This window comes from Chlamydotis macqueenii, chromosome 10, assembly GCF_036417535.1.
Source record: "Chlamydotis macqueenii isolate bChlMac1 chromosome 10, bChlMac1.mat, whole genome shotgun sequence".
NCBI lineage: Eukaryota > Metazoa > Chordata > Aves > Otidiformes > Otididae > Chlamydotis > Chlamydotis macqueenii.
Window position 1 is genome coordinate 21497944 of NC_141565.1, and position 18260 is coordinate 21516203.

The 18260-nt window shown below is 43.5% G+C and overlaps 1 protein-coding gene across 1 annotated transcript in view; it reads left to right on the forward strand.

Annotated features, from left to right (window-relative positions):
• The window catches only part of ITPR1 (inositol 1,4,5-trisphosphate receptor type 1), a 167873-nt gene that overhangs the window by 32366 nt on the left and 117247 nt on the right, over nt 1-18260 (forward strand). Inside the window, exon 4 of the mRNA XM_086756031.1 lies at nt 15526-15641. Within this exon, the coding sequence (XP_086612157.1) occupies nt 15526-15641 (116 nt within the window). The remainder of the gene's footprint in view (nt 1-15525; nt 15642-18260) is intronic.

An 18260-nucleotide genomic window follows, 5' to 3' on the forward strand; every position in this document is an offset into this window, starting at 1 on the left:
GGATTAAACATTGTGTTGGGAACTAGACATCAAAATCCTTAAAAAAAAAAAAAAAGGGAGAAAAAGGGGGAAATAAAGTGTCAGGAAAATGAGTTGCAACCTTAGACTTAAGGTCAATAACTTTAAAAGAAAAACTTGTATCCCTCAGAGATTTTGATGTGCCTGTCACTTAACGTTCCTTCCTTCAAGTCGTAGTTAAAGGCTCATTTTGGGAAACCACAATGACTCAGCTACTTTGAATATCGGTTCAATGAGCATGTGGCTTGTGTTGGAAGCCCTAAGATTTTCTCCCACCTCCAAAGATGGTTTTTATTGGAGGATACTTCACTGGAAGTATCTTTTGCACTATGCTAGTTTTAAACATACTTGAAATATTCCAATTTTTAAAGACGTGTAAAGGCATAGTACCCTGATATTGGTAAGTAGAAAAAAGGACATCTGTTTATGAATAATTATTATTTTGCAAAGGTAAGTTTATCTAGATTTTTTCATTTTTGAAAGTGACTACTCCAGAAACAGTGCGCTCTAATGTTTATTGCGGTATAATGCTGGATTATGCAGATCTCTTCTGGAGGACTGAAAGTGTTCCTTGGAGACTTTTTGGATTGATCAGCTAACTTGAAGAAATGAGCAGTTCCTCCTGTGGTGCTTTGGCCTCAGATCTTTGTGCTGGTCAGACAGCGCCTTGAGGATAGTCCATGGACATCCTCTGCACCGTGCTCCATGTTCTGGAGGACAAGAGCTCCCTTGTTCTGCGCTTTCTGACCTTCAGCTCTTGGTTTGGGAATGGGACGGGTGGCTGGGAGAGAGTTGGTTCTGGACAGAGCTTTTGCAGAATCAGTTGGGTGACCTGGTTAGAGATGTTTCTGAACACATCAAAGTGAACTTTTAAGCAAAACCTGTATAAATACACATAACCCAAAACTAGGAGATTTCACAGGAACAAACTATGTGTATCTATCCTTCCATGTGGTAAGGGTGCAATGTACCTTTTTATCTTTATTTAGTGGACAGAAGCTTGAGGGTGGTAGGAGCAATAGATTACAGCGACCAGATATTTGGGATGATTAAGAAAAGTAAGGTGCTTAATGGAATAACCTTTCTGTAGGAGGCAGTGACCTACGGGACGACTTCTTTAATAGTCTGAGATTGAGCTTCGTCAGGAAGCATCCTGTGTGGGTTTTCTGTGCTTATCAGTCTGTGGCACAACGAGCTGTCGGGTTGGACTTTTTACATTCAGATGGAGTGGTCCAACCTCTCGATTAAAACTTATGCCACTGACTGAATTGCTGAAGTGGACATCTTGCGTTGCAGTGATTCTTGATTGCTAGCATCGTGCTGGTGCTAGATCTGAGGACACAGCAATAATCTCTTCTTCATTCCTCTCTGTATTTCCCTGTTGAAACACAGAAGTGTTGCCATGGAGGAGAGCGTGGGGTGGGAGTAGGCAGGAACCAGCTGCTGTAGGGCCACGCTGGGAGGAAGACTGGGGGAGGATAGTGCATGAAACCTGCTCTTGCAAACAATCCGAGGAACTTTGCTGTCAATCGTGTGTGCTCATTATAGAAGAGTTTTGAAGGCGCGTAGGGAAGGGTGGGTCTTTGAGAGAGAGGAAATCGGCTTTCCCTGCGCTGCTTGGGAGGGAAGAGGTTACAGAGCTAACATGCGTGGTGGACTTCGTGGGCCTTTGTTTTTAGTCAGGAGCGCCTTGGCAATCCTGCGCGCATTTATGCATTGTTTCAACAAGAGCAGCTCTTCAGTGGTGTGGCCCTTCGAGGATGTGTGGTCCAACTGGGGTACTTCTTAGAAGTGCTTTGTAAGTTTTTAATCTTGCCAGCACAATAAGTTTGGTAATGTAGTAACACTCCTTTGCCTGGAATATGCTTTGACCTGGCCAGATGTTTTGGGTTTTTTTTTTCTGTGTGTATACAGGTCTATTTCTCTCTCCTCAAGAGGTCAGGTGTTCTTGTAGCTTGCGTTGGGCAGCTGTGTGCTGTTTGAGCCTGAGATTTACCACAACTTTGGGAGCCTTTTCCTGTTGGTCATATCCTTATGGAGCAGCAGATGGACAGTGCAGGACCGGCTGTAACGGTGAAATTCCAGGAGATACCATTACTGCTACTGGATAACCTCTTCTGTTTGCTTCTGTCTATATCACCTTTTTGTGACTGTAACATGGTGGCCAGTCATGGGGATGACTGAGTTCAGGTTTGATAAAAAAAGTGCTGCGCAACATTGCGTTAGGAAGTGGAAATCCTGGGTACCGAGAGGGCGAGGAAGATGCTGTGATATGATGTTCTTTCTGCCTGCCTGGCATCTCTGACAGGGCTGCAATTATTTTGACCTGTTTTTTTTACCGTATTCCAATGATTTCTGAAAGCTTTCCTCATAAATCTAGTAAACCTTACAAGATGGAGACTGCAGGGATAACTTCTTCATCAGATTTCACTAGAACAGAGCAAAAGGATGTTCCGTTGCTGAACTGAACGGTTCGTCCTTGCCACACCATGGTGGGTATATCAGCAGTCTCAGTTTAAATACTTTTAGTTTTTAAAAAAAAGGGTCAGTTTGTATACAGAACAAGCATATGGCTTATGGCTTCTACTCAGCAGTTATTTGGTTGTATTTTTTAGTAAAGTACCAAACGGGAATGTTTGACAAGGAAAACTTGTTCTCTGGAATAAGATTGGGGTTTCTGAAGTTAATTAGTGTTCCACACGCGGCCCTCAAGCGAAGGCTGAAAGCTTTCTGATTTTAGCGGTCATTTGTGTCCCCAAACGTGGGCTGTCTGAAAGTGTGGGCTATCTGATGACAATTTTCAAGGCATGTTATTGTGAGGAAACAGAGATAATGTGCATGAAAATTACAATATTTGGCATGTTTGTAGTAGTGCAAGTTCAGGGATGGAATACAAAAGCTCTTTCTATATCCTTACTCTGGCAGGTTGTGTGCTGCGACCTACCGTCGTCCTTCCAGCCACAGTATTTCCTTCTAGAGCGGTGTGATTACTCTGACAGTGCGCCACAACGCTTCTGGGACAGAAACGTGCTGCTGTACAGCACACACGATTCTCCAGCGCTCTCCTCAAGCCGCTTACCTGTTTCTCTTTAAACGTTGAGTCTTTGTAGTGTTTTTAACCATACTTGAAATGGCTTCACCTTGTAAAAGCCTTCAGAGCTTGCTGAATGACCGAGAGGGGAAGATTGCGTGGTGGAAGCGCTGCTGTGCTGCCTTACCGCGAGAGGATGCGAGGCACTACAGAGGACGTCAGGTCTTTAATAGTTCCCTGTTTCTGTGGCAAAGATCATGGAAATATAATTAACTGCCTATGAGTTTGTACCAGCCGTTATCTTCTGGTTAGGTCTCATAATCTTGCTTTCTTAAAAAAGTTCTTCTTTTAACTTCTTTAGTAAGAAAATAAGGAATTTGTGCCTGGAAGTGTCTAATGTGCAGTACAGTTTGAATGGAAAAGTGTCAGGCTTTTTGAATATTTTCCAAGGGCAAATAAAAGACATGCTAGGCATCTTGAAGTTCACCTTGTAAAAATCCAGAGACATGGCAGACAAGTAGCTTTAAACCACTGCTTCTAGTCACTTTCTCTTCATACCGGGAGGGACTTACTGAAATTGAAAGTCACTGAAGAAAGTCCCAAGTGCTCATCCAGATTGAAAAGCTCAGGAAATTACAAATAATCGACTTGGCACATCTTTATCACTTGTTTTTTTTGTTTCATATAATGTACATACCCTCAGGTGTTTGGAGGGGAGTTTTTGTTCTGCTTGTGTCACTTATCTTTGCATAAAGTCCAGATATTTAATCAGTACAGTTGGCACTTTCCATGATTGAGCCTTTGAATAGCGTCAGTGTCTGGGTTTCCTGTCTGAAAATGAAACTGGGTTTCATGTGACTCTCAGGCAGAATCTAGTTTTTGAGCATCTCTAATATCTAGGGTACTTGCAATCCATCTTTCATAACTTATGTCTGGTTTATCATATGAGAGCCACTTGTTGGGTCAAGAGACTGATGTACTTGTTTTTTCCGAAAATGTGGAAAACGTGTTGAAACTGTTGTGGGTAAAAATTATCCCTGGGGCCTGCAGATACAATAGTCAAGTGCTGCCTTTTACTACTGTGATTTTCCTCTGAAGTCATAAATCTAGAAAGCATTGTTTCAGACCTCCTCCGTGGGAGAGCTGGCATGGGATGGGGCAAGGAGTGCTCTTGTTGCTGTCGGTGCCAAGAACCATTTTTTAGTGGAGGAAAACAGCAACTGGCACGGTAACAGGTGAAACGACACTATTCAGGTGTCACCATTGCTGTAGTCCCTGTGAACTCCTGCTCAGTTTACAGGGGAGCAGGAGAGGGCTGCAGTAATTTTTCAAGTGCTCGATCACGTCTGTGAAAGCAGCAAGGCGAGGTCCTGCCTCTGACCAAACTGGAGTGGGGCTGTCTGGAGCACGAGTCGCTGTTTGAGGCTGTCCTGGCATCCCCCACCAAAGGATTGCAGCTGCCTGCACTGTTGCTCCATTTTGCTCTGCAGACCAACAGTTGCAAAGCGATAGTATCGAATCTGTGGGATATAATCTGGGGGTTTTGGATTTGCTTCTGCTGTTTCTGAATGCTTAAGATCTTGTGTAGAAAAGATCTGAAACCTGAAAACCTGAAAATCGGGGAATAAACCTGGTATAGATCTAGAGGTAGAAGCTGGACCGCTTGACACGAGCTACTAGGAGACAGTTTTAATATGATTGTGATAATAATCATAACTATTATCACAATAATTAAGTTATGATAATATTTTTTTTAAAATACAGTGATTGAAATAAATAAAGGAAGAGAAGGGACAGGAGCAGGCAATGTTAAAAGAGGACTTGAGTTAATTTTCCTGAACTGCTAAGGTTGTTGCTGCTTTGAGGATACTGGGAAAGTGGCGTTTGTGATCTGAGACAACTATCTCTGCTGACTCCGTGCGGATACGAGTGTAGGATGTGTTCAGGCAGTGATGCAGCTGGTGTTATTTAATAGCTCTCTCCAACCCATCCATCACTTCTGAATCCAGCTTTCTTCTGCACTGATTGATACGTTATCTTGATGTCAATAAGGCAGCTTGAAAGCTGGCTTAAAACATAGAAAATATCCAATTATTTTTCTTTCTGTAGAGGAAGTTTTTAAAATGGATGTAGCACAAAGTGGTTTGAGTACATGTATTTTCGCTAGACTAATCAGAAGCAAACAGAGGTCGGGATGTACATTGTGGTGGCAGTGGTCAAGACTTGACAGTAGTGGACAGTTCCTTTTGGTGCTTCCCTTGGCAACGTGAATGCCTTGGTGCATCCTTGTTATGGTCTGAGAGCTTCATTACAGTTCCGTCACAAGGATCAGGTAAAGGCTGGGAAAATGCCTGAATCTCAGTGTTCAGGAAAAACTTCCAGTGCTGCAGTGATAGCTAGGTCAAGGTTTAGTCATCGCTTTTTTCCCCTGTCTCATTTTTCAGCTGATTCTGTGTTGCTGTGAAGGCCTCCCAGCTGTGGCTGTGTCAAATGCCACACTAATGTTTGGATTTGCTCATCTCCTTGCAGCTGGCAGGAGAGGGGACTGGGATGAATGGATCTGTGGATTCACACACACTGTGAGAAGGCAACAATTAATGGGCTTTGAAATTCAATGACTGGTGAATATCGTGGTCCTGAAGGTAAACTGGCTTAGGAAGGAAGCAGCATTCAGGAAGGAGCACGCAGGTGGATACTCCTTGCTCGGCTTTGGTTGGATTTGATGGACTTGGCTTTGGCACCCGGTGTGATGCTGCAGAGAGGGAGTGCAAACTGGAGAGTGCAAAGGTGCAGCACGTGAGAGCGTGGGACAGGGAGCTCTGGCTTTGGCTGGTGCAGCTGTGGTGAGAGGGGTAGGAAGCCCTGAGGTCCATCGCTTGCACCTTCTTACTGTGGTGTCAGCAGAATGTGTGGGTCTTCTGGTTGCTGTTCTCTCCAGGATTTCTGGGAAATAAGGCAGCATTGTCATGTGAAATTACAGCACCTAAACCCACACTTCTTGGTCTGCTTAGTAGCTGGACAAGAAGTTAAAGAAATGAAACCAATGGTTCCCTTTGCAGGTACATTTTAACTCCTTGAATTTATTGTATGAAGTTTTGGTGTTCCTGTCACAGGCTTTCAGTCTGTTCTCCAAAGACACAGTTGGTTGTGACAAACTGAGGAGCTCTGGAAGCTGCTGTGTCCACTGAAAAACAGACACCAGGTTAGCACAGAGTGTTTATTTCTGCAAAAGGCTTGCACTTGGATCCTGTATGAAACATCCCTTAGAGATGGATGAAAGCGTGTTCTACTTTTTTCTGGAAGATAATGCAGCACTAGAGCAGGCTAGAATTGAATGACATCCATGTGTAGTTTTTTTTTTTTTAAAAAAAAAAAAAGAAAAGAAAAAACCCAACTCAGTTTCTTTTCAAGTTGAAAAACGACCAGTATTCTCTTTAGCAGCTCCACTGCTGTGCTTGTCCCCATCTAGTAGCACACGAGCTGCTTTGTACAGCAGGGTGGAACATGTGTCAATCTAGGGTACACAGCGCGTTTTTAGGATTTGGACTTCAGGTGATGGTAAGTGCCCAATCAGCATCTCTTTCCAGACATAATCGATAGTGTTTCCCTTGCCTATTCAGAATGACAGCATTGCATTGCTTTAAGTTAAAAAAAAAAAAAAAGCTCTCCAGTAAGAAAGTGCTGTCGGCTCCTGCCGGCTGGGATAAATGCCTTCAGGCCTCTGCTGGCAGGCTCCGCTTCCGCTCGTGGCCGCTGAACATTTGTTCTTCCCATTTGCAATCCGGTCCGGCGAAGCTGGCTGATTCACATTTCTGTTATCCAGCTGTCTGGCTGCTCTAATACAGCGTGGCTTTGCCGCTTTGGCTTCCAGCGCTCGCTTCCCTTTTTTGGTAAAGCAGCGCTCTTAAGCTGTTCCTGGAAGGGGCTGATGTACCAGTTTAGGGACTATTTTCCACTTTCATTTTTTATCTCTAAAGCTCTAGATTGTGTTTCAGCAGCGGTGCTGTCAGGCGGGAATATCATGCTTTAGAAGTGCTTGAAGTGTTTTATTCTCCGCTGTAACACGCTGCCGCAGACAACCTGAGCAGAGGCAGTGTGTGGCAGCACTTGTGTTCACTGCGTATACGTACCTTGTCAGCATATTCTGCTTTTTAAAATGACAACCAGAGTGCCATCTTCAGTGCTAAGGCGATGTTCTGGAGGACTTGGCCAGATTTTAATTAGCTGCATGCTCTGTTCCTGAAGAGGGGAGCGGTGTACGGTGACGGAGTCAACTTGGACAGATGGAGCAGCATCATACGATCGGCTTCAGCCAGAGCATCCCTGGTCCCCTGCCAAAAGGACAGGGACTGTTTAAAGTAGAGAGAGGGAGAGGGCCTCAGTAAGTCAGGTGGAAGACTCAAGCCAAGCCTAGGAGAAGAAAGCAAAGAATAAAGCTTTCAGGCTGAGCAAACGGATGTGGACACGGGTGTTTCGCTTGGCTTGCTGGGGAGCGCAGCACCGTTCAGCAGTATCACTCTGCTCCGTTCAACCCCCGGGTGGTGTTGCCTATATGTAAAGCAGGTCTGGGCTTTTTTGCACTTTGCCAGACTTTTCAAATAGTGCTGCTCAAGTCCATCTATAGCCGAATTACTGGAAGTCTGAACATCCCTGTGGCAGCCCACACCTTATGGATGCTGTCTGCTGCTGCCGGCGTGGCACTGGTTATCTGCTGCCCTGCTGCTGGTAACTGCTGGCTGTCCTCTGCATGCTCCGCAGAGGAGAAGACAACTTGAAAATTCACTCAAAGTTACCTTGAAAATGGAAGAAATGATCTGAAAAATGGCATTGCAGTTCAGTGGGGGCAAATGTCCAAGGCTGCACGTAGTTGCATCAAGGGAGGAGGAGGATGGGCTCATGTGGCAGTGCAGTAGGAAGGGATCTGGGAGTTGCAGGCATCACAGTTTGAATAGGAGTTGTTGATGCTGTGCTGTTACAAAAATATGGCCAGGAGTTGAATATACTTTTGTTCACTGCGAGTGTAAAATGCTGCCAGTGTAGGCTGAAAAGAGCTGAATATGTTGAGGAGGAATGTCCCAGGGTTCATGTTCCAAGACTTGTGTTTTAGTGCCTCGCAGGGAGATTGATCATGGACACTATTAAAGTTCCGTTCCTCTCAAGACTGGGACAAAGGGTAAAGCCGCAACAGTTTACTTAAAAATGCTTCTGCACCTCTTAAGCACGTTAGTTTGCTGAATTCCCTTCATATGAAGTGCTAATGCTTCTCCTTGTGGTGTGTAAAACTTTATTTTCAGTACTTGTGGGAGAGGGGGGAGGTTGGCCTTTGAGCTTGCCCCTTGCCAAGGCTTGCCTCTAGTCCAGGATTTCTTCTCGTGCTGGGCCAGAGATGGAGATTGGACTAAGACAGTAAAAATCTTCACTGAAACCAATAGCTTCCTTGAGATCCTGGCTTAGCTCAAATTAACCTGTGCAGTTGTGAGCCTTCTCTTGGATTTTTTTTTTTTTTTTCTTTTTACCCTCTCCTCAACATAAAAAGTTTTGGGTTTTTTTTCCGACTTGTATTTGTTATGAGCCAGGAGCCATTGTGGTGCTTTAACTTTTTCTAAAGGCTCTTGAGATTACTCTTAGCCTAATTTAAGTACCTTCTCTTGGTCCAAATTAGCCTTTGTGCCCCTAAGACAGACCTGTTCATTAGTGCTTTCAAGGCTACCTGACGTATTGACTCTGTCCTTAAGAATTTCCTCTGAGGAACCTCAGTGTGGTGTTGTCTTCATAGATTTCTTGTAGCCCTCTGTATCACCCATCCAGGGACGTGTCATCTGTCGCAGTACCACATCTCTGTGACAAGGAGGCTGCCAGTTTCTTTAACATGCCCCCCTGGATGTTAAATGGGATATGTTTTAGGTAAATGCATCAGGTTTTTTTTTCCTTGCTGTCCCTTCTGGCTCTGTGTTTCCCTGAAGCATCTTCACTCAGTGTTGCTTGTACCAGAGACTGAGAAATGAACCTGGTCTTTCCTGCAAATGTTTCCTTTTGGAACTGCCTGTATATCTAGTGTCTAAATATTTCTCTCTTTTTGAGTAGCAGTTTTCTTTTTGAAGGAGACCGAAGAGGTAAAACAAACACTGGTGTATCCTGAACTCTCTGGTACCTAAGATGTTTACGTAAAGGTGCGTTTCTTGTGTTAGCATTGTGGTAGATTTTGGGGACGTTGCTACCGTTGTGGTCTCGAGGGCTTTGGGAGGTGTTTGCTTGTAGAGCTGTGAGTTGTGTGCGTTGGGTCTTGATTTACCCCAGGCCGTGGCAGTGTGTCCGGAGCCGCAGAGGTCATTTTCCCTGCAGGTGAGCTGGGTGTTTGCTCATCCCTGTGCCGATAGTGATCTTGCTCAGTTTTCCTTGAAGGACAGCCTTATCCCACAGTAAATCTGGGTGCAGCTGAAGTGCTGTGTTTGTTGTTGTAAAGTTGCCAACAACGTTGTGTGGAGTCATGTGCTCATTTGTTAGGTGTTCAAAAAGCCATTGCATTTTAAGTAATGCTGCATGAATGAATGCTGTGGATTTAGCAGGCATTGGTATTCAGTGTCCAGCTCTCAGGTCTGTAATTTTTCACTCTGAAATCACTGTTGCAGTCTCCTCCCTTTGGTTTGATACATCATCTCTTAAGTTCACAACAATTACGTGATTTCCGATGTTGTTACAGCTTGAAGCCATGAAGTGGCCATTTCCAGTGATAGAACTACGCATAAAAGAGTACAATGAGAAGAGGGTGGTTACTCTTCTGGCTTGCAGATATGAATAGAGGGTGGTTATTTCATTATAAAAATAAAAAATATATTTAGATCATAAATCATGCAGGCTCTCCATTTAAATGCTGGTTGCAAGGGTGATTTTCCTGCTTTATTCTGCTTTGAAAAGAAAAGCACTGGGAAGCCCTTGAAACAGGTACGATGCAACAGCACGTAGAAGGGAGGTAGCAGATTTTGCAGCAGCAGAAACCTCCGATGTATTTTGTCGTGTAATAAGGTCAGTGTTTGAATCCTGAGTGACTGGGCTGCTTTGCAGTGACACGTGCGACAGTGAGGACATCTTTGGGCTTGCAATACAAATGCCCTTCTCACCTGTGCTTCAGTTTTCCCCAGTATGGCCCGGCAGAACTGTTGGCACGTGAGATTTAACTTCGATCATCATCTTCCAGTGGGCTGCAGGTGTACAGGCCGGGTTTGTTTCCTTGCTGGTTTTGCTGGAGTTGCGGATGAAGCGGGCTGCACAGGCAGCAGGTCCAGCCTTTCGCGCCTCCTGACAAAACACCTGTTTGGAAAGGGTTTGCTGTACTCCCAGCAGAGCTTCTTCACTGCAAATGGAAAATGAAAGGATGTCTTCTCATAAGAAAGACAGTCATTTCAGTAGGATCGGGTTCTTTTTTCTCCCTCTTTATGGAAATGCAGGGATGATTAATAATCAACACATTTCTGTAGCAGCTTTTGTTCTATATTCTTTGAGCCTCTCAGGCTGTCATCTATTCATCTTAAACCACAGAAGGAACAAGCCTAGAAATAGGCAGTGTAGTAATCCAGGGGCTTCTGGGGGGGGGGGGAACTTGCCTGTGACTGAATGTATGCGCTTCGTGTTATTCTATATGCCTCCTGCATGAAAATATTCACTTGAACACAAGAGATCTTCATTTTGCCTTTAGAATCATAGAATCATAGAATAGTTAGAGTTGGTTCTATGATTCTAAAGGCAAAATGAAGATTTTGCCTTTAAATAAATAATCTCTTCGTCCTGTGGAGTGTTATCATCCTTGTGAGCATGTTAAAGCTGTACAACTTTCATAAAGTAGAGAACTTCTATCTGCAGTATTTCCTCATTGCTAGTTATGTTACTTCTTCATCTTCTTTGCTGCTGTTTTTATACTTAAAATAAAAATGAAAAAAGTATTCTTCTATGTATTCTCTGCTGTGAGCAGGCTTTGGCTGTGGGGAAATATCAGGTATCTAAGTATAGAAAAGTCTGAAGAGAAACTGCTGAATTTCAGCAGGGAATTGCTAATTTTTTTTTTAATTTTAGTATTGCTACGCAAAAAGGAGTTTGTTTTTTTTCAAGTAACGAAGAAACAGCTGTGTTGGTGTTAAATATTCAGTGGGTTTTGTAAGTGACTTATTTAAATACCTTTACAGATTTCTCTCATCTGAAAGTACTCAGAGGTATGGTTTTTGAGAGAGGGGGAATAATTTTTCTTGACTCTTACCTTTCTCCAGTTGGCATTCTGTAAAGTCTGGGTCTGTGCTTATAAAAGTGAAATGACAACACACCTTTTTGTTGCCAACAAAATATTTGATGCTTGCTTTCTCTAACTGCATAAAAGTTGCTGAAGACTTTCTACTAAATGCTTAAAATAGCCAGGGGAGATCTGGAAAAAATGATGAGTGGTGTATTACACAAGCAGCCTGGCTGAAGCTAGAAGTGCTTCCAGATCATTTAGGAAGGAGCATGCTAGAGAACAGCAGAGCGAGGAAAATTGTGGACTGATCCCTGAAAGCGGCAGAGATGGAAGGTGTCATAGCGGCTGGTGTCCAGCGGCCACCCAGCAAAGGGCTTCTTTGCGTGTCAACAGTGTCAGTTCAGCAACTTTCTCAGCTTTCTTCATAGGGCGAGGGTTGAATCGGTGTAACAGCATCACTCGGTGCCCCAGATGGTGGGGAGACCCCCTGACTGGAACTGCATAGGGATGTTTGAGCTCGGGTTATTTATTTCTAGGCACCTTGTGGTGAAAAAAGGTGACTGTCTTGGGTGGGCTCGGAAATATTCCACTTGCTTCTCCGAATCGTTCCAGCCTCTCTGAAGTCAGTGTGTATTTGCAACTTTGGACAAGTCTTGCATTGTGTTTGACAATAATCTCATGGAGATAGTACCTAAATGCTCCTTAAATTCTTATGCAGCAGAGTCCATTTTTAAAAAAGAAAAAAATTAGTCTGTCTCATTTTGCTGTGAAAGCAAAAATTGTGCGTACCCAAGTGAACTGACCTCGGCAGGTAGAATGGGACGGGGTTAACCAGCCGGCGGGCTCTCATGGGGCAGCACCAGAAGGCATCTGCTGATGTTAGGGCATGTGAAGGAGTGATGCCCTGCTGCATCTGTGAGCCCAGGTGCTATTACTCCTTTACAGGAGCTGACCTATGGTAATTTTCCCTTCTCCGGCAGCAGCTCGCCTGTCCCTGTGCAGTGCAGTTCTCGTTCACGAGAGCATGGAGGGACAAGCACTACAAAGGCTCAAGGTTGGCTGAAAGGGACGATTTTCCAGCCTGATGTTTTTAAGCTTTGCTGATTCAGCTGATGTTTTTTTAATTGCCACGTACTTTTCCAAGATGCGTTTTTGAAGAAAGATCTGTGTTCCTAAAAAGTAATTGTCAAAATACTGTGTTGATGGTTAAGATAAAAAGCCCAGCCTTTTCTTTGTGATGTTCTAGTTCCTTATGGTTTAGGGAGTATATAGTGCCTTGGATGATAAAGTGGGGAGATGAGGATATTCTGGGCAAAACATAATCCCTCCTCAGGTGGAGATCTGCACACTGCTGTCATGGGGGGAGAGAGAAAGGATGGGTTAATCAGTTGTTGGGGCTGAATAAGTGAATCAGGATGGAAGTAAAGAGTCTGACTGGTTGGGCTGGGACTGGCAGGAAGGGTTGGAAGTTTGGAGACTGTGGCTGGGTAGGAAAGAAGCAAGGTCTAGTACAAGAGCAGGGAATGAAAAAGGAAGAAGAGAAAATGAAAAGTACGGGGTAGAAAGAACTGCATTTGGCATACTGTAGCTGGCAGGTTTCTCTCTTCACTGAACCCCAGAATACTTCAGAACAGAGTTTCCCAGTGTTTGCGATATCCTTGATTTTGATTATTCCTCTGTGAGCTGTTACACGCAGAGGACAACCAAACGTCACTGCGAGCATTTCTGTGAGCTGCAGGTGGCAGAGACCCACATGGGGATCAAAACGTCCAAGCAGCGAGAGCATTCATGTGTCACGTGGTGCAATGAATGTCTTACTCAGGCCGTTTATTAGGTGCAGAGCAACTGCTGGCGAAGGAAGAGGATTTAGCCTGGAAACGTTGAAATGCACATTTAATACATGTCCATATAGCCTTCATTCATCATCTGGAGCAAGTTGGGGTAGGACACAATTACACAATCCCTTTTTCCTGCGGGAGCTTTGTTTGGTGTTCAGGCTTGATGTGTCACCATTTCGTCAGCAGTTACGTAGTGGTTTATTTTTATAGCTATTCAGTGTGTTGTTCTGCCACTTTTCACTGTATATCATGAAGATCTGAAAAGAAAGCGCATTCCTACATGGTTAATGTTGAACAGCATATAATAAGATGTAATTACTTTGCGGTAATGGCTGTATCACCTTTCCGATGCGGCTAAGGTTCCTTGAATCCGTTATGAGAGCGGATAGCTGGTTGTTTCAGCTGCTTTGGCTTCATTTTGGATCTGTTAAAAGTAGACTTAACTGCCACAGTTCATCTTATGCAGTCGTCGCTCCTGTGGGTTGCAGCTTGCTGACGGTGATGGTACTCAGCTAGCACATCCTCGCGTCGTCATCTTTGTAAACACAGAAGTGTATGGAATCTGGAGATCTAAAAGCCTCCCGACCATGAAGTTCATGTAGTTTGCCCCACGGTGAAATGCATTCAGTACCAACCAGCCTCTGGTGGTCATATTAAGGGGAATAAGGCTGGGTCTAACTCTTCAACCACTGAAGAAGTAGAGTTCATAGATCAAATACTAGAAAAAAAAAAATGCTGGGTGCTTTTCATTGTGTGTTTTTAGCTTTGTAGCTTTGTGACTAGGAAGAAAACCTAAGAAAAACATGTTTTGTCTTCCCTTCTTACGTTGAACAAGGTCAGACACTTGTAGACCTCTCCCCTGTGTGACAGGGAAGAGAGGGAGTTGCTGGCAGTTAACAGTTTAGGAGTTAACCTAACTTGACAACTTTCTTGCCTGGAAAGGATGGAAAAAAAAAGTACTTTTGCACTGTGACTAAATCTAGCATGCAATTAATTCTTCTATACAGTTCTATGTGTTAATTGCTGTCATTGTGTGAACTGATGGTTTAAGCAAAAATAGAAAATTTTATAACTGGTGTGTTGCTTACAGTGTCTTAGCTGTGTCTTACAATAGTCTCAGCTTAAAGTGCCAGCCTGCAGTGGCTTTTTGAGTCTGTTCTGTGCTGTCAATCTCTGTGAATCATCTTTACGTAAATGAAAAATACGTTGAAGAGAGCAAACCTGGAAAGTGTGGTTGGCACCTGGTTATCCACTTTTCTTGTTTGCCTAGAAGCTATAAGCTGGTCGTGTCGAAGCGAAGGTATTTCTGGATAGATGCCATCAAATCTCCGTCCACGTACCCTCAGCTCTTTCCCTCCTTCCCCAGTACGTGTCACTCCATCAAAGATGCCCAGTGCCATTCCCAGCTCGTATGGTGGCCTACTGGGCCACCAGCTAAGCAGGCTGCGGGAATTGCTGTGGTGGTCTGGGACAAGTTAACCAGCGCATTCGGCAAGATGAAATGGCAGTGCCTTGAGAAGTACCACATGAATTCAAGCCTGCTGTGTCACATCCTCACCATTGCCAAAGAGGCACTGGGAGCAGCCTTCTGGCTTTTTGGCACTTTGTGGAAACTTCTGAACTGCCACTTTAGGCACTGCCTTTGAATAGCTTAATTTATTGTGTTGCGTGTTCAGTTGCTTAGCGACAGAGAAGAGGAAAAATAGTAAACGTAGCTAATTTGGGTTTATTACTGATAAGTTAGCATCTCTTCACTATAAAAATGTATTTTTAATAAGACTACTGAGCTGTAATTCCTGGCTTTTGCCAGTTCATGGTCTGGGTAAAGAACCCGACAGCCCCAGGGTTTGCAGTTACCTGGAGCCATGCTTTGAGCGTCTGTGCTTGTGTGTTGTTGTTTGGGGATATTTTATGCTGCTGCTACTTTCTTTATTAGGTGAGTTTATTTCAATCTTTGTGCCTCGTTTTCTCTAGCAATAGAAGGTGTTTGATTTAAAAACTAAGCAAACAGTAACAACAAAAAAACCCGAAACTAACTCCCTCAGCCTAACATTGTGTGAAGTAGTGCACTTGCTAAAGTAGAAAAAGAAAAAGTTGTGAGTGTGTAAAGTGGATCTCTTTGCCTGGGAAAGCACTGAGACGTGTTCCCGTTTTAGTATGGTAGTGGTTTTGACTGGGACAAGTTATAAATTTTCTGGTCTTGCTTCAGATGTTTGGCAGCAATAGTTAATTTTTATCATTCATGAGGCAACATTCCTGTTGCTCAAAAAAGCATTTGTCTGATCAAGAGCTTTTTTGGAATTTGTTTATAAACCTTTCCTTGCTGTTGGAATATTTGGGCAATGCTAGCAGCAAAAGTCCAGATAATTATGGATGCTTGAAGCAATCTCTCTTATTATTTAATCTGTTTTTTTTAGATTGCCTGTTCAAACTATGTCCCATGAACCGGTACTCTGCTCAAAAGCAGTTCTGGAAAGCAGCAAAGCCGGGAGCAAACAGCACAACAGATGCCGTGCTACTCAATAAACTGCACGTAAGTATTCACGTTTAGGCTGCTTTTGATGAATATCAGTCTCATCCGTGCTGCCTTAAGTAAGTATTTCCAATCAACTTGACACAGTTAACCTGGAAACACTGAGAAATTATTTAGAAATCAGTATACACAGCTGCTTTTGAGATGTTTGCTGAGATCTAACTCTTGAAACATTCTCTGATTTATGGCAACGTGCTATTCAAGCTCCTTGTGTCCCAGTATCAATATACACCATACTGGGTTAGAGTCATGGTGGCCATTTAAGCTTTTACCATTAACCTGTAGTAGTGCTCTACGTAGGCATTTTGGGTGGTAAGAGCGTAAAAATGGGACCCTTTGAAGAACTGCACAGAGTGGAGGAGTCTGAGGTGTTGCATCTCAACGTGGGCAGTCGCAGGCGGTAGCTGTGCTGGTAAATGCCGTCTGAGCTACTGGTCTGATAAATCTGTTGGGATTCCTCAAACAAACAGAGCTGCTGTTGATACATGTGAAGGTTGGTAGGTAATTATGAGTAATTATAAGACCAGACAGCCTCTCCTTCCTTATTAGCTTGCAGTATTTAATATTTTCTGGGTAAAATGTTGACATTCAGTGATTGAAAACCCAGTAAGGCAATTGCTTGCTGTTTTTAGAGTTCCTATATATATATATATATATATATATATAAAAGCCAACTTAACTTAAATACCATCTGTTGACTTTAGAGTTAAATAAACTCTGTGTTTATGTTAAAATTACATAGCTAGAGTACTTCATGTCAAAATTACAATTCTAAGTATTTTTAGTTTCCCCAAGCCTATATTCAGCTCCCTGTAGACTGGAATACGGAATGGCCCTGTAGGAGAGTGTCATTTGCTGATTGCCATATGGCTGCCGTGTTCCTGCTTCTCACAAAGGCTGAGCGTTTGACTCATTTTGCTTCTGAAAACATAATTTTATAACCTGGAAGTATTAACTTGGCAAGGAGAAAGCTATTTTTGGTCCTGGCTGTAGCACAAAGGTCCCTCACTCATGCCACATTTCTTCTGCTCCCTTAATGATAATAAGAGAAGTAGACCATGCCAGCAAGCTTTAATTAACAGGGGATTCTGGGTTTGGCTTTTCTGGTGTTTAAGGCAAGAGGAGAGTTTATGCATACAGGTTATGTGTGTGAGTTCATGAGTTTTTAGGGAAAGTATGGTCTAAATGCTGGGTCATGTAGGAGAAAAATACTGTGTAATTGCCCTGGGTTACGGTGTCGTTTAAAGTTGTCTTCTCTTTCCTCAGTACATGCCAGTTTGGATATTTGGGAGCTGTTCCTATTCCTCTGACACGTTACCGTTCTGTTCTGGGGTCCCAGTGGAAATACAGGATTAGATTTTTTCAGTATTTAGCCCCAGCTGAGTGATGTTTGTACAGAAATGTACTAGCACGCATGGACTGCTTGCTTGGTTTGGTGACAGGATTTGAGTACTCTGCAGTTTTTTGGAGATTATTTGATATCCATCGCTGTGACATAAAGGCTAGCCCTTTGCGTAGCTCGTGCCAAATCAGGTCTGCGGTGGCCTGGGGCTGATGCACATCTTCAGAATAATTTGGTTCTGTGTACATCACTCATATCAAAACTCATTTTTCTGCCAATCATATGGGTACATGTGTCATCTTTTCCATTTGTTGGCACATGGAATACACTAAAAAGCCACGTGTTCTGCATGATGTGTACTGGGGGGGCTGTGCCCTGAAACAAGCATACAACTGTTAGCTCTGCCTGCGATTAGATTTCTTTATCAGTGCACGTAACTTCTGATTAAATTGGTGATGCAAGATGTATTCGTCATCACTTGCCTTTTTTGGCTTCTGTTTGTCTGCTGGTGGAATTTGTCTGCTGTGGAGCGCTCAATGCTGAGGTCAGGTTATTTTAAGTTAATGCCATTTAAGGGATTTAAAATCTGGGACACTTGTCTTTCTCTGGTATCGGGACTCAGAGCTGGTTGAGAAGCTGACATCTAGCGGCCAGAGAAAAATCATTCTCTGTGAGTGATTGTCGGGTTTGGTGTGTGCTTTTGAAGTGCATCTGAAGTCTTAACCGTATTTTCTTAGAATATTTTCGTTATTTGTGATAAATGTGGCACCCAGTGCAGCGCAGGCAGAGAAGTCCTGTCTGCTGTGGTTGCTGTTGGTAGCTGAGCCCTAGTGTATTGAAAAATCCTTTCTTGGCAGAATACTTCAAAGCCAAACAAAAAAAAAAATAAATTGTATTTCAGTAATAAAGAGAAAAGTACACTACATTGTATTTCTGAGTATTTTTGAATTTGAGTGGTTGTATTCCAGGTTCTGCTGGAGCAAGAGCCAGCTGTCATACCTAGCACAGCTTCTAAAAGCAGCATGTTTTGTGTAAGCTGGAGATGCTGATATTTGATAACAGTGTACAGATAGCTCTTCCTTGGCGGTAGCTGAGCGCTGTCCTGTGTTATCACTGCTTTGCCGTACTGCCACTCGGAGCTGTCGGCACTTTCTTCTGCTCCAGAAGAGCGCTGGGCCTACTCTTGTCCTTGAGATCTGAGAACCAAACCATAAGTACTGCTGCTTAGCCTCCAAAAAAGGCGAGTTTTAAAGTACTCTCTGCCACCAGATATCGGC